This window comes from Lygodium microphyllum, chromosome 12, assembly GCF_053477565.2.
Source record: "Lygodium microphyllum isolate KBCC chromosome 12, Lygodium_microphyllum_v1.1.10, whole genome shotgun sequence".
Lineage (NCBI taxonomy): Eukaryota > Viridiplantae > Streptophyta > Polypodiopsida > Schizaeales > Lygodiaceae > Lygodium > Lygodium microphyllum.
In genome coordinates this window covers 112,631,136-112,657,113 of record NC_141146.1, presented here as the reverse complement: position 1 = coordinate 112,657,113, position 25,978 = coordinate 112,631,136, and the positions used below count along the sequence as shown (strand labels likewise).

Here is a 25,978-nt window from a genome sequence, read left to right as displayed (position 1 = left end):
TCATCAAGCCACAGATTACCCTAGGTTTGGTGACAAGATCACACAACGTGAGGCTCCACATGCTGGCCAATGTAGTCAGGGCAAGGGGAAAGGCAAAGGGAAGGTAGCTCAATGGAATCATTGTCCCACAAATGGAACCCACATTAGACCTCAATGAACCCCTCTTTAAGCATATCCCTAACCATAGAACACCATTTCCCTCTCAAATCTAGCTTCCCACTTTAGACCCCTCATGGCTCAACCTTCCACCTACACCATAGTCAACTGATGCAGAACCAGACGGGGACAGGAAACGGGAACGGGCAAGAATTGCCGACACTTCTGACTATGTGGTGACATGGAATGGCACGTGGGACAGAAAGAAGCTTCTGTCCCCGCAATCCCCAAGTCCAAAAATGGCCATTACTTGTGACTATGTCCTACACTATAATCCTCCTCCACATCCCTCCCCCAAAGGCCCAACCATCTCCCCTCCCCCTCAACCAGTAGGTCACCCAACCCCCATCCTACACTATAATCCTCCTCCACATCCCTCCCCCAAAGGCCCAACCATCTCCCCTCCCCCTCAACCAGTAGGTCAACCATCTCCCCTCCCCCTCAACCAGTAGGTCACCCAACCCCCACCCCCCCATGGGAGACTCCTACAAAAATCTACTTGCCTCACCTAGACCACATCAATGCCCTCACAACCCAAGCTGCCCAACTAGCAGTACTTTCTCTCTGTCAACCACCAAGGAAATTACCATCACAACCGACTCTTGCCACAAGAACTCTTCCACTGCACATCCTCCACATATCTAAAGTTCCCATCACAACCAACTCTTGCCACAGGCGCTCTTCCACTGTAGACCCTCATCAACCACCAAGGAACTTCCCATCACAACCAACTCCTCCCACAAGAGCTTTTCCACTATAGACCCTCTAACAATTTGCAAGCAATGCCACTCGTTTCACTTAGACCACATCAATGCCCTCACAACCCAGGCTGCCCAACTAGCAATTCTTTCTCTTCATCAACCATCAAGGAACTTCCCATCACAACCAACTCTTGCCATGAGAGCTCTTCCACTGCAAAACCTCCACATATCTAAAGTTGCAAACAATGCCAAGTTCCCTCTTCCCTTGGCAGTGGGAATCTTTGCAACCCACAAAGGCAAGGATGACAAGGTTCATCTCCTACCTCACCATGATGGTCCTCACTATCCCTTCTTCATGCACACCAAGAACTCTTGTGCATGCTCTCAAAAGTTGGTAAATGAAACCATTGGAAGCCAAATGGAAGAGCATATGTGTCTCAATGATTGGGTAAGGATCACTTTGGGTTGTTCTCCAAGCAACGGCCTACCTACATAATGGATATCCAATGGCATCATAATGTTGGTTTCCCACACCAGCATCATCCTTTGCACCACATTTTTGGCACCATCCTCCTGCATCCTTTGCATATGACATGTCTGGTGGAAGGGTGTTGACGATTAGGGTAGTTGTCAAAACCACCAACATGATACCAATGGCTATGGAGATTGTAGCAAGGGCACAACTATTGTTCAATTCATCATAGTCACATGTTAGTGGAACTAGTGCCTTAAATGTCATGACTTCAATCATCAGGCCACTAATTATCCTAGGTTTGGCATCACACAATGGGATGCCCCTAGTGCTGGACTATAGAGTTTTCAATGTTGGTCATCTAAGCTGCCTATTGATGCCCTTGGTACAGGCTTCCTAGGTACACTGACTGTCATTTAGGATAGTTAAGACAGTTTGTACGCTTAGCACAGTTAGGGCCCGGTTTCTTAGGACACTTGGTACAGTCAATCCTAGGATTTTCTATCTAAAGACATTTTGTCATTTAAGCACATCTTTGGGATCGATTTATCGTTCATTCTACTTTGATTCGGATCATTATGATAATTATCATTCATTCTACTTTGATTCAATATGTTGAGTGCATTCAATAATCATCACTATGATTGAGTGTTCTTGTGTTCTCTCTCTCTCTCTCTCTCTCTCTCTCTCTCTCTCTCTCTCTCTCTCTCTCTCTCTCTCGCGCGCGCAACTATTCCACACCCAGGCTAACAGAGGTACAACAGCCAGCTTCACCAAAGCCATTTCTCTCTTGCAAAAGCTTCTCTCTTACCTATGCCTCACAGCCTTGCCTTTGAGAGTAGAAGAGACTAATATTTGGCTGGAACAGGCACTAATTTAGAAAGAGAGATATAAGTATGTATCAGTCCAATGCTCACCGACAGCATCACTTTTGCAGTAAGGGCAATTCGTTCACTTCCTCTCCCTAAAACAGGCTGGCAAGTAAGACTCAATGCTCTTCTAGCCAGGGGAGTAACAAGAAGCCAAAAGGACCCACAAAGCCCAGACTTATAACCAACCAGACAAATGAACCAGGCACTCCAGTGCAAACCTTCCTTTGACGAAGCACAAGCAATATCAGAGCAAGAATAAACTAGGAATGTGGAATCATAGCAGTAGCAGTGCCAGCTCAAGGACTCCAACTTCAGAGACTGCACTCACATGCATACCAATTCTAGCCCTTTAGATAATTAGTAATCACTAAATAACTACAAATCCTCATGCATACCATTCCTACTAGAATTCCTTGTCAACATCATACTCTGCTATGATTCTCCTACCAGTTAGAATAATGCTAATGTAGAGTCCAAGGAGAGAGTAAAATTAAGTAGCAAAAAAATTTTGATTTAACCAATAATACATACCTGATGTTTCGATGAAAGGCTACTCCATCATAGTACCCTTGCTCACACAATGTCAAGAAGTTCTCACATGTTCGCGGTGTTATGTCGCAGTGCAATTCAAGGTTCAAGTCACCATGAGTACAATGGAGCCGCACATAGCCCTTCTTTTTGGGATTTTTCTCAACCTTCACATATTCAAAGTCATTTGTAGTTACAGGATCAAACATTGTCGATGTGAAAGATCTTGATGCCTTTCCAGAGGTATACTGGCTTTTCACCTGTCAGCATTCAGCCACAAGCAGCCTATCAGCATTCTCAGATGAGTATTACAATCAAGTCAATAAAATGGTTCACAAGCTAGTTACAACAGACCAGTTTAGCATTCACAGGTGCAAGTTCTCCTGCAAAATGGGCAGCAACACGAGCTACGGTCTTTTCACGAGGAGCTGACTTAGCAGCTGCAGCACTTCGGCCATAAACAGCCGCAGAGGCTGCATCAACAATACTTGGTACAACATTCTTTACTTCCTTGCTCTCAGCATCCTTATCTTCAGATATTTTTTCTCTTGCCTTATCAAGAACAGCCAGAGCTGCTGCTTGTTCACTTCGTGCTTTCCCACCACCACCCCCAAGTTTAGCAGTCTCCTTTGCTTTTTCTGTACCAAGCTCTCGCAGAATGGCCTTTGTATCTCCAGAAAGGTTTATGTTATAGCTTGGATCTTCTTTCAGTTTCTTCAATTCTGTCAATAGCATATTCCATACAATAAGAAGCAAATATTTTACTAGCCAAGCCGCAGTTAATTTATATCTCAATCAGTATAAGCCCAGCTCTATATTTTCCATCAATTCATTTATGGGCATTACACACTACATGAATAAACCAAACCTTCATCGTCGACCTTAAGTTCCTCTTTGACATGATCAAATTCTGTAAGCACCTTCGCATCGAGTGTGTGTGGATCCTGCACAAATAGGACAAGGTTGGATGCTGTTTTCATCAAATAGTGCACTTCTGTCCAGTATTAGCCTCGCAGTCAAGAAACAAAATGCATATGTACTGTAGCTTTGACACATCTCCAAAATTTCAAAATCTAGAAGATAGCTTCTCCAAAAAACAAAACTAAGAGAAGAGAGAGATGAACATAAAGTGGAGGGAAAGGGAAGGTGAAACTTAATAACTAAGTTATGATCTTGGACATCTGTTTTCTAGTACCCACACTTCAACAAGCCTCGTGCCACATAGACAAAGCAAACCAAAAATTGTGTGGCCCTTGGCTTATACAAGACATAGTGCTCAATTCCCATAGCTTGGAACAAAGAAATTTCTATTCCATCACTAAACTAACATCAATAAACCAAATTATGGGCAGCAGGGAGGGTAATAGATCAAGAATACAAACCAATTTGAGAGGCCCCCAAGTCACAATGCTATGCAGAATGATAAAAAAGCAAGTCTTTCAGTCCCACATGACATCATATGAAATGGGTATGCAGTGGCCCCAATGATAGAATCCAAATACATCTAGCAAAGGATATAGACCCCAATCTATCTACACTCAATTCTCAGCTTAGTTCTCTAGACGAGACCCAATTACAGAATCCCAATGCCCTATAGCCTATAGCCAAGCACATAGACCATCAAATTATGCTACACTCATGTCTTGACTTGGATCTCTAGATATAGAACTAGATGGAGTGGCTCTAATGAAAAAATTCCAACGTGCACTACACCCAACATGCAATGGGCCTAAGAATAGAATCCCAACATAGTCACCAAAAATATTTCATCCTGTCTCATGTTTCAAGGTTTCAAGGTTTCATTTCGCATTTTGTTTCGTTAGCTATCTTGAGGTTTCAAGGTTTGGAAATATATTATTTATAATAATCAAAATTATTATATATTTGTCACCAAGTGGTGATACTTTTTACAATTGCTTTTCTTATTTACTTATATAAATATTTTATTTTTCTTTTCTTTTGTTGCTGTTGCTTTTTACCCCCAGAGTTCTCTTGGAATAAGCCACAATCTTTGCATGGCCAGAAGAGGCAGCCATTGGGACAAATTGGACTAATGGTTTGTCTGATCCTTAGGACCGGTTCCATATTGAATGGGGACTGAAGAATAGAATGCTAGTGGTTTGGGACTGTGTGCTCAACCACTGGAGATGGTGTAGGACAATGAGCCTGGCCAGGACAGAAGATGAACATGTGAGTATGCTCACAGAATAAAAGTCGCCGTAACTAAGCCACATTACACTTTTTGATGTGGCCACAATGATAAAAGTTGCTCAGAACAACTTGAGGAATGCAGGGGTCACCATCCCTAAAACTTAGGGAGTTACTATTTTTGGACCCCAAAATCTGTTCGCGTCATTATCTTCCTTTTTGCATGAGGATTAATTCTTTGGTCTGTGCCAAGGTCAAATTTTGCATCAATCGTGGAGAATTTTAGACCAGAAGGTTTAAACGGAAAAATTGTTACGTATATGTCATGTGGCACAAATTTCCAAAAGAGAGAGACAGAGAGCATTAAAAAAAAAAGTAACAAGTATAAGGGGCAGATGGGAGAATGAAGTTTTGAGGAGCTGAGGGCAAATTGCAGCAAGAAAATCAGCCATGGAGAGTACTTCTACGTCTCTGACTCAAGTACAGAGGTAGAGCTTGCTCCCTTTGAACAACTCTCTCTCTATTCTCAGAGGAAATGCTTCGCATGATGGGCTGATTCCATCAAAGGTACAATTCTGTGTTTTCTTGGAAATTCTGCACATGAATCATTGAGTATTGGTCACAGAAAATGCAAGACGTGCTGGACAATAAGAACAGTGAATTCAGAGATTTGCAGACTGCAATTTTGCACAGGAATCATTGAGTTTTGGTCACAGAAAATGCTTTCCTAAAAGGGATATTGATCTGGACATGTTGTACTGTTCTTATGCAGCTGGGATTTACTCAAAAGAGATGAAAACTAACTATTCAAAAGTTATGTATTTTGAAACATTATCATTTTTGTGATTTTCCATCTTTTAATTGATAAAGAAATATCGAGAAGGGCAAGGCGCCGGTCTTCGGGGTCAATCTGGTGCTAAGCGAGGGAGTGAGGTCTCTACTTATGTATGTATGTGTAAAGAACAGGTGTTAATTGAAGGAACTACCACTTTATGTGAGTCATAGACCGGCTTCATATTACTAATATAAGAGGAAGAAAAATGGATCCATACATATAGTATAAATAAAGAAAGAAAACATATCCATAAAATGAAAATGTTCATTCCACCACTTGGACAGGGGGCAAGTTGCTCCATGCAAGGAGATCCCTCAAAACATCGCAAAGGAGATTCTCTCCAAGAGAGGGGGATCCACAAGAGGAGGAGAAAGTGGCTTATCAACACCAACTCCTATGTCTACTAACGAGAAAGCATCGAATGTGGACATATCTTCAGCCGATGCAGGAGATACCTCTACCATTGGTGGTAGGGGCTCCACATCTGCATCCGGCTCCAGTAAAAGACAAAGAGTGGAGGCTCATGCGATGCCGGAGAGACAATCCTCTCTCTCTCAAGCTCCTGGTCATGTGCATGGATCGATTGCCTTTCTTAGAGAAAGGCAATACCTTGCAGACATTGAAATCGCACGCACAGTGATTGAGTGCAATCTCGCATTCAATGTCATAAGGCAAGAGCAATGGAAGAAGATGGTAAAAGCCATTGTCAATGTGGGTCTATGTAAAGGATGGACTGGTGTCACATACGACGACATGAGGACGAAAAAGATTGATGAAGAGAAGGAGAGGATTGATAGAGCCCTTGATCCTATTCGGGCCACATGGATAAAATATGGTTGCTCCATTCTCACCGACGGATGGAGTAATCATAAGAAACGGGGCATCATCAATACACTCGTCTCATGTCCACTCGACACTTACTTTTTGCGGGCTGTAGATACCAGCAAAGGGGGGGAGGAGGACGAGCGCATTCATCTACCACCACATTCGGCAAGCTATCATTGAGATATATATTTGTCATTGCCTTTTAAATTTGTTTCACTTTCTTTCATTATTATAATTGGTTTGTGCATAACTATCTATCTCCCTATTCTAATTTCTAAATTCTCTCTAATATCTATCTCGATTCTCTCTTTCTCCCCAGGCCCCAACCCCATCTCTCTTTATTCTTGAATCTTGAATCTTGAAAGTTGAAACTTGAATGGCTCAACTCTCGAGTCTCTCTTTCTCTCTCTAACCTCAAAGTATTGTTAGTATACTTGTAATTTCTAAATTGTGATTGTAGGTGGGCCCATTGAATGTGATGCAAGTTGTCATCGACAATGCATCGAATTGTCCGCACATAGGCCGTTTGCTTGAGGCCGAGTTTCCCACGATTGTGTGGACTCCATGTGCAAGTCATTGTTTGGACTTACTAATGGAGGACATTGGAAAGCTCAAGTGGGTGAAGAGGATGGTCCACAAAACTGCATCACTTGTCACCTTCTTCATAGTAAAGGTAAAGGTGCTTGCAATGTATCATGAGCATAGTACACTAGAGTTGAAGAAACCTTCTTCAACTTGCTTTCCTTACATGTGGTTATTGCTGAAGCGCCTTTATTAGGTGTGGTCCGCCTTGCACTAGATAGTGGTATCTACTCTATGGAATGAGTGGGATGAGCATGAGACAAAGGAAACCAAAGCCATGCAGCGCTTGTGTCTTAATGAGCAGTTTTGGCAAAAACTCCGTGCCATTGTCATTGTTGTGACTCCCTCTTATAGGGTGTTATATATGAGTGATTGCGAGGGGTCCACCATGGACCTTGTTTACTTTTTTAAAGCGACATTGGTAGAGATACGTGCTTGTACAATGATCACAAAGACACAATGTGCACATGTTTTAGAAATAACAAAGAGGAGATGGATACGAACACATAAGCCTATCCATGGTTTTGTTGCATTGGTACATCCATCCTACAAGTCGCCGACGATCATGGATAATAGAGGGAGCCGTTTGGACGAGCTTGCTTATTTGACTCGTGTGGTCCTTGTGGAGGACAACAAAGCAGTGCTGGATGAGCTAGGATGCTATGTAAATCAAAGAGGGCATGTGGCTTTTGCTTCTCCCACTTGTTGGAGGAGAGAGTCACTTCTGAAGCCTTTAATTTAGCGGCAAAACTTTGGATATGCATTGGAGACCCTTCAGCCCTTAGCCATTAGGATCCTTGCCCAAGATTGCTCTTCGGGTGCATGTGAGAGAAACTGGAGTGCCTATTCTCTCATTCACACAAAGATTCGCAATTGGCTTAGCACACGACAGTTGCAATAGCTAGCCTATTGCCACACTTACGCATGGTGAGAGCTATGATGAGCATGGGTAGTCCGAAGCAAGTTTAAACACTTAACAATAAAATTTAAAATTTGTTGTTTTCAACTTTGAACTTTAAAGTTTATACTTTACAATTTAGACTTTAGCATTTACAATCTTACGTGCATTGTGTAGGTGAATGTTGATACATTCAAGTTGACAAATGACACTCTTCGGAGTGTACATTACAAGATGGATAAGGAGGAGATGATTTTTGCAAAGCTCTATAGAGAACTTATAGCAGCAGATACTCATGACACTCGCAATTAGCGTGCTCGTGGGCGAGGAGTTCGAGTAGATGATAGCAAGGGCATGGTCATTCAATGCCCTCCAACATCGAGGAGGGGTGGTTCGAGTGGCTTATAGACATATGTAAGGCAAAGCTCTAGTAGCTCACATCCTCTGCCTCATGATGAGATTCCCCTCTCCTTGCCTATACACCTGCTACCTAGGGAGCCATCATTTGACGATGGTGATGATAACCTCATCAATGAGGATAAGTATGAGTTTGTCTCATCATCCGATACCTAGAAGTCATGTTCAATCTCTCTTGATGAGCACTTAGATGGTTCTAATGATGATGATGATGATAATGTGATGCCTCATTATAGATTCATAGGTCTCTCTCTTTTTTGTATCTACTATCATTGTATCCACATGCATGATGCCACTATGATACACTAGAGCCTAGACTGTAGTTATATCGCATGTTTTGTGCAGCCCCTACGACCACGATGGTCACCCTCATGTATTCATCTTATTTTATAATAAAATTGCTATTTTCACTTTAAATATGTTTTTTAGAATTTACAATTTATGGTTTTTTTTTAAATCATGTTAAATTTTCTTTCATACCAAAGGGGAATGGGCACCAGCTAATTATTGTGCAAGGATAGATCAATAATTCATTAATTTTCAAAAAATTCATTAATTAGTTTTTGAAAATGCTTTTGAAAGGCTGCCACGTGGCAAACTTGTCCATGCAAGCTGAGAGAAGGCTATTGGGGCTGGCTGAGGGTGGTGGCAACCATTCTCATAGTTGTCTCTATACGTAGTATGGTACGATACAGTATGTATTAGTACAACTTCGTACGAAAAAATAGAGTACTTTGGCAACACTCCTCCCCAACCTCCTTTTTTTCAAGCATTAACCTTTCCCCCCTCCCCCTCTCTCTCTCTCCCGTCCCCCCAGAAAAAAACCTCTCTCTCTCTCTCTCTCTCTCTCTCTCTCTCTCTCTCTCTCTCAAAAAAAGGCCTCTCTCACTCGTTTATGATCAACTCTCTCTCTCTCTTGTTGAGAAACCCTTCACCGGTAGTTTGCGTTTTTTGCATTTTACATTTAGGGTTTGCAGCCCCAAAATGGAGTGCCACCCTAGACTAACTGTGCCTATAAATAGGCCACTCTCTCATTCATTCCTTGCGGCTAATTCATTCAGTCTGTTACCTCTTCTCTCCAACCTCTCCACTATCCTCACACCCCTTCAAGAGGACATTGCGGTTCATGGTTCGTGGCTATCTTCATCATCTTCCTTGAGTTGTGGCACCGTTGTTCCCTTGTATCACATTCATTCCATTAATCATAGTTTCTTCTCTCTTCTCAATGTTTATCAAGTTCACTCCTTGTTCCTCCCCACAAACTCTACTATCTCGCTGGTACATCATCTTTTGACATGGTATCAGAGCTGGATCTGCTCAAACAGCGGCAAAGATCATCCCCTCCAGTGAAGGCAAAGACCAGTGACGGGTTCGGCATCCACTTCTCTTCTTCTTCATCCTAACTGGCGGTTGCTCCCTCCAGCATTTGTTGTTTTCCAGCCTGCATTCAGGGCTGCCGCTGCCGCCTCAACCTCCCTGCTGCTGGCAGCTCAGCCAGATTGCTGGTGGCTGTTCTTTACTACTGGTACCTCCTCCCTGCTGCTGGCAGCTGTTCTCTGCAATCTGGCTGCTGTTTTTCTCTCCTCAGCCGGCTGCAGCAGATTTTCTCTCTCCACTGCCTGCATTCACTGTTTTCTCTCTCCTGCAGCCTGCGTTTTTAGTCTTTCTCTCTCCTCACCTGTGTTTTTACCCTTTCTCTCTCTTGCAATGTCGTCTACTTCAGATCCAACCTTCCTTGGCTGCATTTGCCCACAAAGATCCTTCTCATCAGAGAATACAAAGACCGGTGGTGGGTTCGACATCAACATTTGATTTCTCTATCATTTCTATTGCGTATTGGGAGATATCCTTTTTCTCCCTCCCACCCTCCCTTCTCCAATTTGCCACACTGATACCATGGTGTCTCCACCGACAAATTGTCCTTCTACTAGGTGCTACTACTGCAACACAACAATCATTCCACCGATGATTGTCGATATCGAGCTTTGCTCCCCACCCCTCCGAAGTATATGCATCTTCCACCACACACTCCTTGTGCCACCTCTCCTTTCTCAGCCACAAAGATCGTTCTGCATCAACTATCGGAGTATTATGCTCAAGGCAACAAGCCGCAACCGACACACACTAAGTCCTTTTGTGCACACGGAGGCTCTAAGACATTACGAGGCAATAAGCCCTCTTGAAGTCCATCCCACTGCGCGAAGGTTTCCCCCGCCTACTTCTGGGTATAGTGACTTCCACAGCTCACATCTCCTCCATAGTCCACTCTCTTGAGAGCCTGCGACTGTTCCCCACCCTTGGCTCATCCTAAGCCTCCTCCTCCACCCTCTTCGACTCAAGTTTGAGAGGCCACTTCTGGGTGCTTTCCGGCTGCTTCTTTTGAGCCCCAGATACCTTCTTCAGCACAACCAACGGCACTTCCTTTGTCATCTAATGCTTCGCAGTCCGTGAACCATGAGTGGTTGGATTCCCTTTCTCTCTCAAAATGGGATTCAAAGGGGGATTTTCTTACTTCGCCCTTAGAAGGGGCATCCAATTCTTCTTCAACTTCAGAGAGAGCTCCAGCTTCTACGACTTCCGATTCAGATCTAGCATGGAGTCACGGAGCTAGTGGCTTCTCTCCCGAGGTTGAGTTTCAAGTTCTACAACTCATCCAATCTCCTGACTATCTTCAAAGGTCTCCTTTCAGGTGGTCTTCTCAGATTACACGGCGCATCTTCTTCGTCCCTTGGTCAGCATGGAGCCAACTCCCGAGACCAAGTACGAGCATATCCTTGTGGTTCTCGACACCACACAAAGTCTGACATTCCTCCTATGCATTGCATGTTTTCATCATCTTTGTACTAGGAGCGCTTTGAACAATTTCCCCAAGAGGGACACTGTCCAAGTGACACCTACTGCATGATCATTCTTCAGCATGTAGCATTGCATCTCCACCTCACTCTTCTCTTGTTCCCCTTTTTGGGCCTTAGAGGGGGTGTTGAGAAACCCTTCACCCGCAATTTACATTTTTGTGTTTTTGCATTTTGTGTTTAAGGTTTGCAACCCCAAAAAGGGGTGCCACCCTCGACTGATTGTGCTTATTTATAGGCCACTCTCATTCATTCCTTACGGCTAATTCATTCAATCCGTCAACTGATCTCTCCGGCCTCTCCACTACCCTCACACCCCTTCAAGAGGACATTGTGGTTCGTGGTTCGTGGTTGTCTTCATCATCTTCCTTGTGCTACGACACCCTTGTTCCCTTGTATCACATTCATTCCATTCATCAGAGTTTCTTCTCTCTTCTCTTCTGTTCTCTTCTTAATCTTTATCGAGTTCACTCCTTGTTCCTCCCCACAAACCCTACTATCTCGCTCGTATGTCCTCTCTCTCTCTCTCTCTCTCTCTCTCTCTCTCTCTCTCTCTCTCTCTCTCTCAAGCCTACACTTCTCTTATTTGTATCATCATTTATGTATGATGTATTCAAAGTCCAATCCCATCTATGTACTTGTAACTTGTATATCGTAGCACATATTGCACATGAGGCATATACCATAGAGGTTTTGGGATGTTACCCTCAAGTAATCATCTTTTATACTCTAATAACATTGCTCTTTAGACTTTACACACTTATTCTATCATCTTTAGTCCAAAATACCAAAAAAAAATTATGTATTAATATCATATCGTACCTTATAATATCTTAAGATACCATTTAGTATCATATTCTATCAGACCATACAATATCGTACCTTTCATACCTAACAACTATGGCAATTCTAGAAATTGAGAGAGGAGAGTTGCTATGAGAGAGGTTCCAAGCCTATCAAGAGTAGTCTTGGACCATTGGTAGGCACCAAAGGACCCATTGGCGTCAACAACTTTAAAAGCATACCAAAGTGCATGCAATATCATCCACAAGGTTAGGAGCAACAGACAATATGGTTTGGGCTATCAAACAACATGCAATTATTGGTACAAGGCCAAGGCGGCAACAACAAATCTAGGCACATTCTGGCAATGAAATTCTGAAATTTCTCTCCTTAGCTTCCTCTCATCTTCTCTGACATTCCCTCAACAGTGTTGGGTATAAAGTCCCTTCGCCTCCATGTATAAAGTTATACGGGTGTGGACACATTCTTATTGTACCCTAATATATAAAAACATTCTTTATTATTTGTGTACCATCACAATCTAGTGCACCTATCTTTGCATTCATTCTCTCCCAAATTCAACATTGTTGCTCGCACTTTTGACCTCCACTTCTATTGCTCACTCTCCACTTCATACTAGTATCACAACTGCGGCTAAGGTGGCGGGTCAGTTTCAACTCGCACACGCGAAGAGAGTAGCAAGTCCTCGCTTCTGCAAGTAGACGACAACAAGTGGCAATCAGCAACAGGCCACACACAACAATTTCAAGTCAGTGTGGACCAAGAAATTCTTCACAATAACTGGCAGCAATCTGTTTACAGCTCACGACAAGTCACGCTGCTCATTGCAAGTCACGTCAACGAGCCATAGACAGTGCATGCCAAATCCATCATTTTTTTAAATATATTAGCAAGCATGTCCCCCTACTCATCACTAACAAGGGTTCATGCATGTAAGCACAATTCACTAATTTGAGCAGATTTGTGCCCGAAAATTTTGGCATTTTTTCAAAATTGGTGCTATTTATACATAATAGTGACATTTGACCCAAGATTTGCAAGAATTGTACACATTGACTTTGAAATTTTTGGGGTTTTTCATGTATCGATAATTTTGCTCAACTGAGCCGAATTTTTTGACATTAGTGCACATTTGGACTTGAGAAACTTGGGGCTTTTGCAAAATTTTGCTAAATTTGCCTATTCTATGCTCTTGAAAACATGTATTAATGCAATCAAGGCAAATTGCTCTTAGCGAAATTTTGAGGCTTTTGCTGAAATTTGTGAATTGTGGCAAATTTGATTTGTGAAATGCACTTTGGGGACATTGTTGAAGCAATCTTGGTGTTGTAAGCAATGTGATTCGAGTTTATTAACTCCCACTTGTGAAATTTTTGGAGAAATAGCAAAGAATTTTTTATGGTTTTTGTGTATCAGAAAGTGCTTTTGGGCACACATGTATGCAGTTTACATGTTAGGCAGCTCTTATTGACTTGATGTATTGCTAAATATTCATGGTGCAAAAATCTTAGTGATCATTTGTAGATCTGGGATTGTTGCAAATGCATTTTTGGTGATATTGCTGAAGTGGGAGTCAGCTTGCAGTGATGTATGCATGGAATGTAGGCTGAAATTTCAGTTATATTGATGAAAGTCATCCTTTCTACTACTGTTCATGTATCTGGACCAAATCTTGCTCTTATTTCCTGAAATTTTGAGCTGAAATTAGCTGAATATTCACCGTGTTATTTGCTGTCATAAAATACAGCATTGATACTTGGCACTTTGCTGAAAAATGACCACTAATGCTTCTAGTAGCAATGACACTAAATCCCTTCTTGAAATCAAGAGGTTTGACGACACTAGCTTTGATCAGTGAAAGGACAGGATGCAAGGCATTTTGTTTCTCAAGGATTATGATGATACTCTCTTGGAAACCAAGCCTACAACTATAACAGATGAGGATTGGGCTAGACTCAACAAGAAGGCCATTGCATACATTAAAATGGTTGTATCTGATAATGAATGTACTTACAGACATTAAGCGTCTTGATACAGCTTATGCTATATGGAAAGAGTTAATGGATACTTATGAGAATACAACTCCAGTAAATCAAGTGCATCTCATGCGCAAGCTTGTGAACATGTAGTTGGATGAGTCTAAGCTAACATCTGAGCATTTGAGTACTTTCACAAGGATTTTGAGTCAGTTTTCAAGAGCCTAGTTTACAACTCTTCAATGATAAACTAAAGGCTATTTTATTGTCAATGACTTTGCCTAAGAGCTAGGAGTCTTTGGTTGTTTCACTTAGCAACAACCCTGCTTTAACCTTTGATGGTGTTAGGGGCTCTATCCTCAATGAGAAGATTAGAAGAAAGTCCAATGGAGAAAGCAATAGTCATCCTATCATCTTAGAGGTAGGTCAGAGAAGACGGGTGATACAACAAATAAAGGCAAAAGTAGAACTAAAAGTAAGGGCAAACAGCAAGATGTTACTTGCTATCAATATGGGCGTAAAGGGCATAAAAAGCTTGATTGTTGGTACTACAAGAAAGAGTAATAAAGAAAGAAACAGCAAGGAAAGAAAAAGAAAGATGATAACAAAGATGATGACAGCTCTCCCTCAAAAGAAGTTGCAAAGGCAAATATTGCATCTAGTGTAGTCCTTGAAGAGCTCTCTAACACTGGAGAGATACTTGTTGCAACCTCATGCAATGATATAGATATTACAGCAACAGCAAGTGATATGCACATCACCAAAAAGAAGGTAATTGATACTTTACTTTCAACTCATGATGGGTTGTTTCAATCATGGATAGTAGACAACAGTGCCTCTTTTCATATTACTCCCTCTTTGGAGTCATTTTCTCGATACACTACAGGTTACCTAGGCAAGGTTTACTTGGGTAACAACTATGCATGTGAGATAGAGGGTGTAGGTACTATTTACTTGGCCCTTGAAAACGGCGAAGAGCTGATTTTACAGGATGTTTGATATGTACTTGGCATAAAGAAAAGTCTACTGTCACTTGCGCAACTTGATGCAAGAGGATATTTTACTACCTTTGGTGGTGGACCTTGGAAGGTCCATAAGGGCTCTATGCTAATTGTTAAGGGCAGTAAAAAGGGGACTTTGTACTATTTGCATTGTAAAGCATTACCTAGCAAGTTCTTGGTTGTGGCTAAAGTTCATTCACAAATGGAATTTTGGCACAAAAGACTTGGCCATATGAGCCAAAAAGGCCTTCAAGTTTCGATTTCTACTTGCAACTCTTTTTCAGATCCGCAAGCATAGTTGTCAAGTACGAAAGGTACAATACGGTACGGTACGATAAAATATGGTACTAATTGATACCTTATGATTTAATAAGGTACGGTACGATAATAGTAAGAAAAAAATTGATATGATTTTTTAAATAACAAAAACCATTAATCATTAAATGATAGATCATAGAATGCATGTTTAAAGTGGAAATAGCCATTTCATTACAGAATAAGATGAATACATGAGGATGACCATCACCGTCGCATGGGCTACGCAAAACATGCGATACATCATACAACTATAATCTATTATATCTGATACAAAAAAAAAGATAGACATATGTCATATGAATGATGAATCTATGATGAGGAATCACTATCATCATCATCATCTCTTGAGAGACCCTTCACCCGCAGTTTGCGTTTTTGTGTTTCTGCGTTTTGCGTTTAGGGTTTGCAGCCCCAAAAAGAAGCGCCATCCTAGACTAACTATGCCTATTTATAAGCTACTCTCTCATTCATTCCTCACGGCTCATTCATTCATTCCGTCACCTCTTCTCTCCAGTCTCTCCATTACCCTCACACCCCTTCAGGGGACATTGTGGTTCGTGGTTCGTGGCTGTCTTCATCATCTTCCTTGTGCTACGGCACCCTTGTTCCCTTGTATCACATTAACTCCATGATTCAGAACTTCATCATTCCATTCTTCAGAGTTTCTTCTCTCTTCTCTTCTCCTCTCTTCTCCATGTTTGCCGAGTTCACTCCTGTTCCTCCCCGCCAACACTACTGTCTCGTTGGTACGTCATCTTTAGACATGGTATCAAAGCCAATTCCGCTCAAACAGTGGTAAAGATCCTCCACTCCGCGGTGAAGGCAAAGATCGGTGGCGGGTTTGGCATCCAATTCTCTTCTTCTTCCGCTGCATCAAAATCTCGTTTTTGCAGGTTTCAGATGTTTTCAACTTGTTGCCCACACCCCTTTCACGGAGGACATCGCAGTCTCAGTTGTCCTTGCTGTCATCTACAGTTTGACGCCTGTTTCCAACCTTTCATCTGCAGTTTGCAGTTGTTTACACCAGAACGGCTGTTGTTGATCACTCTCCATTCAAAAAACAATCTCGTTTTTGCAAATTTCAGGTATTTCAGCTTGCTGCCCACACCCCACACACGGAGGACATCACGGTCCAAGCTGGCCATTGCTGTCTACAACAGTCTGGCGCCTATTTCCAGCCTATCATAAACTATTCAGAGCTGATTTCAGCATATTGACTGTTGTTGCTATCCTGCCTACGTTTTTAGTCTTTCTCACATGTTGCTTGCGTTTTTAGTATTTCTCTCTTCTCACTTGCGTTTTTAGTCTTTCTCTCCCTCACCTGCGTTTTTCTACTAGTTGCAACCTCTTACTGTTGGTCACATCCTCCTCCCACTGGCAGCTCACTTCCAGCCCTTCCACCACCCTCCCACCCCTTGAGGCAGACATTGTGGTTTGTGCTTCACACTGCCCTCACATCCCTTGAGGTGGACATTGCGGTTCGTGGTTCGTGGTGACTGACCTCTTCCTTCTTCAATAAGGCACACTGGTATCCATGGCTTCTTTACCACTAGATGACCAAACTATTGGGTGCTCCTACTATGGCATCACTGGACACACCACCAATGCTTGCCGACTTCGACCCTTGCTCCCCACCCCCCCGGGGTATATGCGTCTTCCACCAAGCACTCCTTGTGCCACCTCTCCTTTCTGGGCCACAGAGATTGTTCTGTGTCGGCTATCAGAGTACTACGCTCAAGGCAATAAGACACTTTCGATGCGCACTAAGTCCTTTTGAGCACATGGAGAATCGATTGGCGCTATGACCTCCTGGAGATCATCACAATGCCAGTGGCAATCTTCTCCCACTTATTTTCAGGTGCAGTGGCTTCCACCACCTACGGATCTGTAGTCCGCTCCATCGAGAGACAGTGATTGTTTGATACTGTCTCCTCGTCAATCTGCTCCTTCGAGAGACAATGGCTACTCGACTCCTTCCTCTTCTTCGGCTACCCAGACTGCTGCACTGAGAGACAGTGACTGTTGCCCACCTCTTGCTTATTCTGAGCCCTACCCTTCCCCACCCTCGACTACTCAAGTTCGAGAGGCTACCTCTAGGAGCTCTTCGGCACGACCGGTGGCACTTCCTTCGTCATCAGACATTTCAAAGTCCGTGATCCATGAGTTTTTGGATTCCCTATCTACTTCAGAGGGGGATTCAGAGGGGGATGTTATTTCTTTGCCCTCAGAGGGGGCATCTACTTCTTTTTGGACTTCAGCGGGGGGCCCTTCCACCTCCCACCTCAGAGGGGGAACCTACTCCACATGAAGTTCTTCACCCATCCTCTACTTTCTTGGGATGCATATCTTCGACCAATCATCTCTTCTACTGATACCCAAGATCTTCGACCAATCATTCTTTCCAGCATGGATGCACGGAGCTAGTGGCTTCTCTCCCGAGGGTTGAGTTTCGATTTCTCCAGTTCACTCTGTCTACTGTTCTTTGCTGCAGGTTTCCATTCCGGTGGAAATATTGGATCTTAGGGATCCTCTACATCTTCTTCCTCCTCTTCTCTTCTTGCCTTGGTCACTTGGTTAGCATGAAGCCACCTTCGAAGATCGAGTACAGGCATATCCTTATGGTTCTCAGCACCACACAAAGTCTAACATTCCTCCTATGCACTGCATGTTTTCATCATCTTTGTACTAGGGCGCTTTGGCAAGTGAACCATTTCCCCATGAGGGACACTGTCCAAATGGCACCTACTGCATGAGCATTCTTCAGCATGTAACATTGCATCTCCACCTCACTCTTCTCTTGTTCCCCTTTTTGGGCCTGAGAGGGGGTGTTGAGAAACCCTTTACCCTTCACCTGCAATTTGCGTTTTTGCGTTTCTACATTTTGCGTTTAGGGTTTGCAACCCAAAAAAGAGGCGCCATCCTAGACTAAGTATACCTATTTATAGGCAACTCTCTCATTCCTTCCTCGCAGCTAATTAATTCAGTCCGTCACCTCTTCTCTCCAGCCTCTCCACTACCCTCACACCCCTTCAGGAGAACATTGCGGTTCGTGGTTCGTGGCTGTCTTCATCATCTTCCTTGTGCTACGGCACCCTTGTTCCCTTGTATCACATTCACTTCATGATTCGAAACTTCATCATTTCATTCATGAGAGTTTTTTCTCTCTTCTCTTCTCTTCTCTTCTCCATGTTTACTGAGTTCACTCCGTGTTCCTCCCCGCAAACCCTACTATCTTGCTGGTACGTCATCTTTTGACATCATCATCATCATCAGAACCATCTGAGTGCTCATCAAGACAATCTAAAGATGACTCCTCGGCATCCGATGATGAGACAGAGACTCATACTCATCCTCACTGATGAGGTTACCATCATTATCAAATGATGGCTTCCTAGGTGGCAGCTGTGTAGGCAAGGGGGGGATGTCATCATGAGGCACAAGATGTGAGCTACTAAAGCCTCGCCTTACATATGTCTGCAAGCCACTCGAACCACCCCTCCTCGATGATGGAGGGTGTCGAATGACCATGCCCCTGCTACCACCTACTGGAACTCCTCACCTACGAGCATGTTGATTGTGAGTGTCACGAGTATCTACTACTATAAGCTCTCTATAGAGCTCTACTAAAATCGTCTCCTCCTCCTCATCCACCTCCCTATGTATACTCGGAAGAGTGACACCCGTCAACTTGAATGTATCAACATTCACCTACACAATGTAGTGATGCACGTAAGATTGATCATGATTCATTGTAAATGCTAAAGTCTAAATTGTAAAGTTTAAACTTCAAAGTTTAAAGTTTAAAAGTTAAAACAACAAATTTTAAATGTTATGATTAAGTGTTTAAACTTTACCTGCTTCGAACTACCCATGCTCATCATAGCCCTCGTCATGTGTAAGTTAGTGTAGCAATAGACTAGCCGCTCTAGCTGTCGTGTGCTAAGTCAATTGCGAATCTTTGTGTAAATGAGAGAATAGCCACTCCAGTTTCTCTCACATGCACCCGAAGAGCAATCTTGAGCAAGGACCCTCATGGCTAAGGACTGAAGGGTCTCTAGTGCGTATCCAAAGTTTTGCCACCAAAATAAAGGCTTCACAAGTGACTCTCTCCTCCAACAAGCAGGAGAAGCAAAAGCCACATGCCCTCTCTAATCTGCATAGCGTCCTACCTCCTCTAGCACTACATTGTGGTTATCAACAAGGACCATATGAGTCAAATAAGCAAGCTGCTCTGAAAGGAACCCTCTATCATCCATGACCGCCGGTGACTTGTAGGCTAGATGTACCAATGCAGCAAAACCATGGATGGGTTTATGCATCCACACCCATCCCCTCTCTGCTATCTCGAAAACATGTGCACACTGTCTCTGTGATCACTGTACAAGCACGTACCTCCGCCAATGCCGCTCTAAAGAAGTAAATGAGAAGGCCCATGGTGGACCCCTCCCAATCACTCATACATAACACCCTATAAAGGGAGTCACGACAATGACAACAGCACGGACTTCTTGCCAAAATTGCTCATTAAGACACAAGCGCTAAATGGCTTTGATCTCCTCTATCTCATGCTCATCCCACAAATTCCATAGAGTGGACATCACTGTCTAGCGCAAGGCGAACTACACCTCATAAAGGTACTCCAGCAATAACCACATGTAAGCAAAGCGAGCTGAAAAAGGCTTATTCAACTCTAGTGTGCTATGCTCACGATACATCACAAGTACCTTTACCTTTACCGTGAAGAATGTGACAATTGATATAGCTTTGTACAATGTAGACCACCCTCCTCACCCACTTGAGCTTCCCAATGTCCTCCATGAGGGAATCTTTCGAGTTATGGGGATTCCTTGGATTAAGTGTCATGTTGATGACCGAAGTATTAATCAACCTGCATTTGATATCCACCACTTCAAGGCGGCTCCCAATTAGAAACTACGAAAAATAATGGGTCCCTTATAGCCATGATTCAAAAGCCACCACTTATTAGCAGCTTCCGACCAAACCCACCACCTGTCGACCCGACATTGACTGTAAGCATTAGCCACGGATCTCTCTATACTCAAAGAACACACCCTTCAACCTCGCAACTAGGAGCATCTAAGGAACACACTACCCTAACGTCTATCGTGAATTTTGCATTTGTTTTGGGATTGTAGTCCAATAGTTAAGCCTTCCCCACACTCCTTAACAATGACTTCCTGTCACAACTCTATAGAAACAAAATTTGTATCCTTTTTCATTAATTTGTCTATATAATGATTTATTAAATTTATTTCCTTTGCACTAATTAGATATAAAGAAAAGTGCATTGCAGCTGGCCACTGATGAGTGGTCACAGGTTATGGTGGACCCACGCGGTGGGTTAGAGAAAAGATAGTTCACACTTCCACCTATATGGCCCGATTGGGCGCCTGTGACTAGAACTCACGCTTATCAGAGTTAGACTCGCACACAGAAAGGATTGATGCCTTGAAGTGTGGGCTAGATCCACCAGAACAGATAGTTACAATCAACAAGATGGCATGATCATGAAATACTTGTATAATGTGAATGTGTGGGTTGAAAGCTTGAAATGCACATTTCTTTGCATAGAAAAGTCACATGAAGATTCGGATACCATTTTTGCGATGTACACGGAAAAAGCTTTCATATGACACCCATATTGGGGGGGTCCCTAAATTTTAGGAGGTCCCTAAATTTTAGGAGCCTCGAATTAGCCTAAAAATGCTTGTCCTAAAAAATAGAAATGTCATTCTAAAAATAGTAAGTTTTGTACTCTGACTGTGCTTACTAAATTTGGTTGTTTCTATTCTTGACAGTATTCAACCCAAAAAGGAAGGCCATAGAGGAGAGACAAGTGTCAAGACACTTGTCACATAAGTTTCCAAGTGTCCCACCACTTGTCACATCTCATGACATGTGGCTGGACACTTGTCTTGTGCTACTCCACTTTCCCCTTTTGTACTAGCTCTTCCCTCTCCTATAAATAAGAGCTCGTTTTTCTTCATTCAGCATCATTTTTCTTTGTTGTAAACTCATGTACAGCACCCACAGATAGCCAGAAACTGGCCCCATCCATCCCCATCATCATCCCCCACTTCTCCATTATCAAATTCCTCCATATTCCCTCTTCTATCACTGCTGTTTTACAGGATAGCAAGCCTGTAAATTCATTACAGCACGTCCTTCTCGAGCTCTTTCTTCCATTTTAGCAACAAGAAGCAAGCCCTATCTATGTACTGCTGATCAACGATGAAGAGAAGCTGATTTCCTCTCTTTCTTCTCTCATACTATAAAGAAATCAGTTCTTATCATTGCATAATAGATAATGCATGTGTGTTTGTACATCTTTGCATGATCTTGTGAGAGTGAGAATTACATCTCCTCACTCTCAGGTTGATTGTAATTGAGCTCTTCCCTAAGGGACTTGGGTTGAGCAGAAATACATTCCTTGGAGGGGAGGTTGCCCATCTTCAACCCTCAATCTTGTCTCCATTACTTTTACATTTTCATGGCTGTAATTTTGTGAGTAATTTTCATTTTCAGCTTTAAGTGTTCATTCTCTTTTATATTAAATCTCGAAAACAAGCAAATATCATAATTGTTAAGCATACTACGTTGTTCGGGGCGTTTATAGTGGTATCAGAGCTTTGGCTCGGTCCTCACCCCAACACTGGTAGTGCTTACAATTATAAGTTTGTTTGTTTTCAGCCCTTGCATTGAGTGCTTGAGCATATTTTTTTTCCTTAATAGTCTCAATGGATCAGTCGAGTGCTATCCTTCAAGCCATTCAAAGTCTTAGAGAGGAGAATCTGCAAATTCGTGACCAACTTCTCAAACTAGAAAAAGTTGAGAATCCCAAAGAATTCAAGGAAAGAAACCCGTCTGCTTCAAGGAGACAAAGCCATACCAATGAAAGGAGCTGATCAAGAAGTCCAACTATTTCTAAGAGACAGTCACATTCTACTTCAAGACAAAGAAAGAGATCGCATCGAAGCTCATCCTCTTCTTCAAAGTCATCTAGCGCCTATTCTAATGGATCCTCTTCTAGTAACGAAGAGTCACACCCTTCTCGTGGAAGACCTCATCATCGTCAAAGGCATCGACATTCTTCACCCTCGTCTCCATCTTCATCCCCATCAAGCACTTCATCATCTTCAACCTCAAGATCCGGGCATGGACGAAGGCATAAGAAAAAGAAGAAGACTAAGTCACTATCTCAACTTGAAAAGAAGATCAAGTTCAGTATGTATGATGGTTCCCGAAATCCTGATCTTCTTCTGAAGTTTATTCGTCAATTTCAAATTTTGTATGGTCGTGACAAGTATAAAGAAAAAGAAAAGATTAAGTTTGCAGCTTTACATTTAACCGACTTAGCCCATACTTGGCGGACGGGGTTGGAATATGATCATGCTACCCCAAAATCATGGCGGTCCTTTGTTCGCGTGATACAAAGCCAATTTCTTCCTGTTCATTTCAAAAGAGATGTAAAAATGGAATGGGATCGGCTTTGGCAAAGGAAAAATGAGTCACTTGGTGACTATACCAAGAGATTTTGGGAGCTAGTTTTGAAGGTCCAACATTTCAAGAAGATCAGCAGTTCGGAAAAGCTTAGGAAGTTTCAAGGAGGTTTGCATTTTAATCTTCGTACTGCTCTTAATCATTATCATTGTTCTAGTCTCAGGGAACTCATTGACTATACTGAGACATGGGAAATGGAGCACAATGGCAACAAATCATTCCAAAAGAATGATAACAAGAGAGTAGCTGACGATGAGGAGTATTCAGCCCCAAATGAAGGACAAAAACAGCGACAAAAGCAGCCATCAAATCAAAAGAAGATGAAGCCCTATGCACCTCCTAATGCTCCTCAATTTCGCTCCAATCTATACCCACAAGCAAAGCAACTTTCCGAAGAAGAAAAGCAACGCTTCATGAAAAAAGGGAACTGCTTTAAATGTGGACAAACAAGCCACATAGCGAAGCAATGTCCAAACAAGGGACAAAGCAAGGTTTCTGACAACAAGCCTAAGTCGCCAATGAAAATCAATGCTATCAAAGATGTAGTTGCAAACACGACTCACACTCCAGAGACGCGCAAATTATTAAAAGCTTGGGGACAGTTGCAAGGTAAGCAAGCACTATTCTTGATAGATCTTGGGGCGAATGAAAATATCATTTCCTTGCAATTAGCTAAAGAGCTTGGATTAAAGAATGAAGAGATGGACACTCCGGCAGAAGTTCGCCAAGCTTTAAATGCTAATGAAGGTGACACAGTGAAGACTGTGATACCCTACATTGGCAAGCTCAAGTTTCAAATTCAAGGCTACACTAACGAAGATACCTTCTGTATCGGAGACCTTGATGGTTGCGATGTGATTCTTGGCATGCCCTGGAATCATAGAGTAGATTCAACCATCTTCTCTCAGAAAAAGAAGGTAGAACTCACCAACAAAGGCAAGAAGTACGAGATCCAAGCTGGAGTTTCTAGAGACACCATACCTATGGTAAGCCATATGCAAGTCTCTAGAGCAATTAAGGATTGTGTTCAATGTTGTTTGCTTTATGTCACTGATGTAAAAGATAATATGAATGCTGAAAACCAAGAGCGACTTCAGCTCTTGGAAAAGTATAAAGATTGTTTTTCGGAAGATCTTCCTTATCAGCTTCCCCCATAAAGGCCAGAAGACCATCATATTGATATTATCCCGGGCAGTTCTCCTCCTAATATAGCACCATACCGTGTGAGCCGTCCTCAACAAGAAGAAATCAGAAAGCAAGTCGAAGACCTACTCAACCGTGGGCTAATTAGGCCAAGTAGCTCACCATTTTGTTCATCGGTTCTTGTTCAAAAGAAAGATGGCACATTCAGGATGTGCATTGATTATCGAGCCCTCAACAAAATCACTGTGAAGAATCGGTTTCCTATTCCCAGAATTGACGACATTTTGGATCGTCTAGGAGGCTCAAAGGTTTTCAACCGCATTGATCTAAAGAGTGGTCATCATCAAATTAGGGTAATATCACAAGATGTACATAAAACTGCTTTCCGCACTTCATACGATCTTTATGAATTCCTGGTGGTTCCTTTCGGATTAACCAATGCACCAGCCACCTTTAATCGAATGATGGAGCGCATCTTTAGAGAGCATCGACAATATGTCAGTACTTTCTTTGATGATATTCTTATCTTTAGCAAGAATGAAGAGGAGCATCATCAACACTTGGAAATTATTCTACAATTACTTCAACAAAATCAACTCTTGGTAAATGGTAAAAAGAGTGAATTTTTCATGCATAAAATAAATTACCTTGGGCATGTCATCTCTTCTGAAGGGATTCAGATGGATCCTGAAAAGATCAGGATAATCCAAGAATAGCCTCTTCTTCATGATATACATGAGGTGCGATCGTTTCTTGGCTTACGCTCTTATTACCGCCGCTTCATCAAGCATTTTGCACATATAGCTTCTCCACTTCATGACCTTACAAAGAAGAAGATCTCTTTCCAATGGAAGGAAAAAGAGAAGGCAGCCTTTACAAGGCTGAAAACAGCTCTTACTTCTGGACCTGTTCTTATCATTCCAGATCTGGTAAAACCATTTGTGGTGGAAGCATATGCTTGCGGTGATTGTATTGGTGCAGTGCTAAATTAAGAAGGCCATGCCGTAGCCTTTGAAAGCCGTCGTCTAAATGATGTGGAGAAAAGATATGACATTGATGAAAATGAGCTCTTAGCCGTGGTTCATGCTTTAAAGATATGTAAACATTATCTTTTAGGCAATGAATTCCTTATTAAAACTTATCATGAAAGCTTGAAGTATTTCAAGACTCAAAAGCATTTGCAAGAGAAACATGCAAGATGGGAAAATTTCTTGTCTATGTTTCATTTTCAAATTATGTACACTCCAAGGAAACAAAATGTAGTTGCTGATGCACTTTCTAGAGTGCCTCGCATTGCAACTATTACAGTGGCTCATCATGAAGATTTTCAAACGATGAAGAATACTTATGATGAAGATACTGATTTTGCAGCAATTTGGTCAAATTTACAGCAAGGAGGTTCTCATCCAGATTATTACATCAAATACGGTTACCTTCTCATGAACAATCGCCTTTGTGTCACTCTTCCTGTTCGACAAAAGGTGCTTAAAGAAAGTCATGAACCCCCTTATGCAGGGCATAGAGGAAGGGCAGCCACTCTAAGTGCAATTGAGCGCTACTTTTATTGGCCAACATTACGAAGAGATACACATAACTTCATTGAGGCTTGTCTGGTATGCCAAAAATCCAAATATGATAGGCAGAAGATTCCAGGATTGTTGCAACCTCTTCCAGTGCCCAAAGATCCATGGGAATCTATCACAATGGATTTCATCTCAGGTATTCCAAGAACACCTCAAGGTCATGATATGATTTGGGTCATAATTGATAGATTTAGCAAACAAACACATTTTATTCCATGTCATAAAACATTGAAATCCCCACAAGCTGCAAGACTTTTCATTCAACATATCTTCAGATTACATGGTATGCCTTCTGAGATCATTTCACATAGAGACTCCAAATTCACAAGTAACTTTTGGCGTGCTT

The 25,978-nt window shown here is 42.3% G+C and overlaps 1 protein-coding gene across 7 annotated transcripts in view; it reads right to left on the bottom strand.

The window, feature by feature from the left end:
- PUB49 (plant U-box 49) overlaps window positions 1-25,978 on the bottom strand; it is a 93,908-nt gene that overhangs the window by 12,156 nt on the left and 55,774 nt on the right. For all 7 annotated transcript variants that reach the window (XR_015692687.1, XR_015692686.1, XM_087689839.1 and 4 more), the window contains 3 exons: window positions 3,598-3,673; window positions 3,084-3,451; window positions 2,733-2,989 (listed from right to left, as the gene is read on the bottom strand). Coding sequence is in view for 5 of the 7 variants with exons in the window: in XM_087689839.1 (XP_087545965.1) it covers window positions 2,733-2,989; window positions 3,084-3,451; window positions 3,598-3,673 (701 nt within the window). In the remaining 2 variants the exon portion in view is untranslated. The remainder of the gene's footprint in view (window positions 1-2,732; window positions 2,990-3,083; window positions 3,452-3,597; window positions 3,674-25,978) is intronic.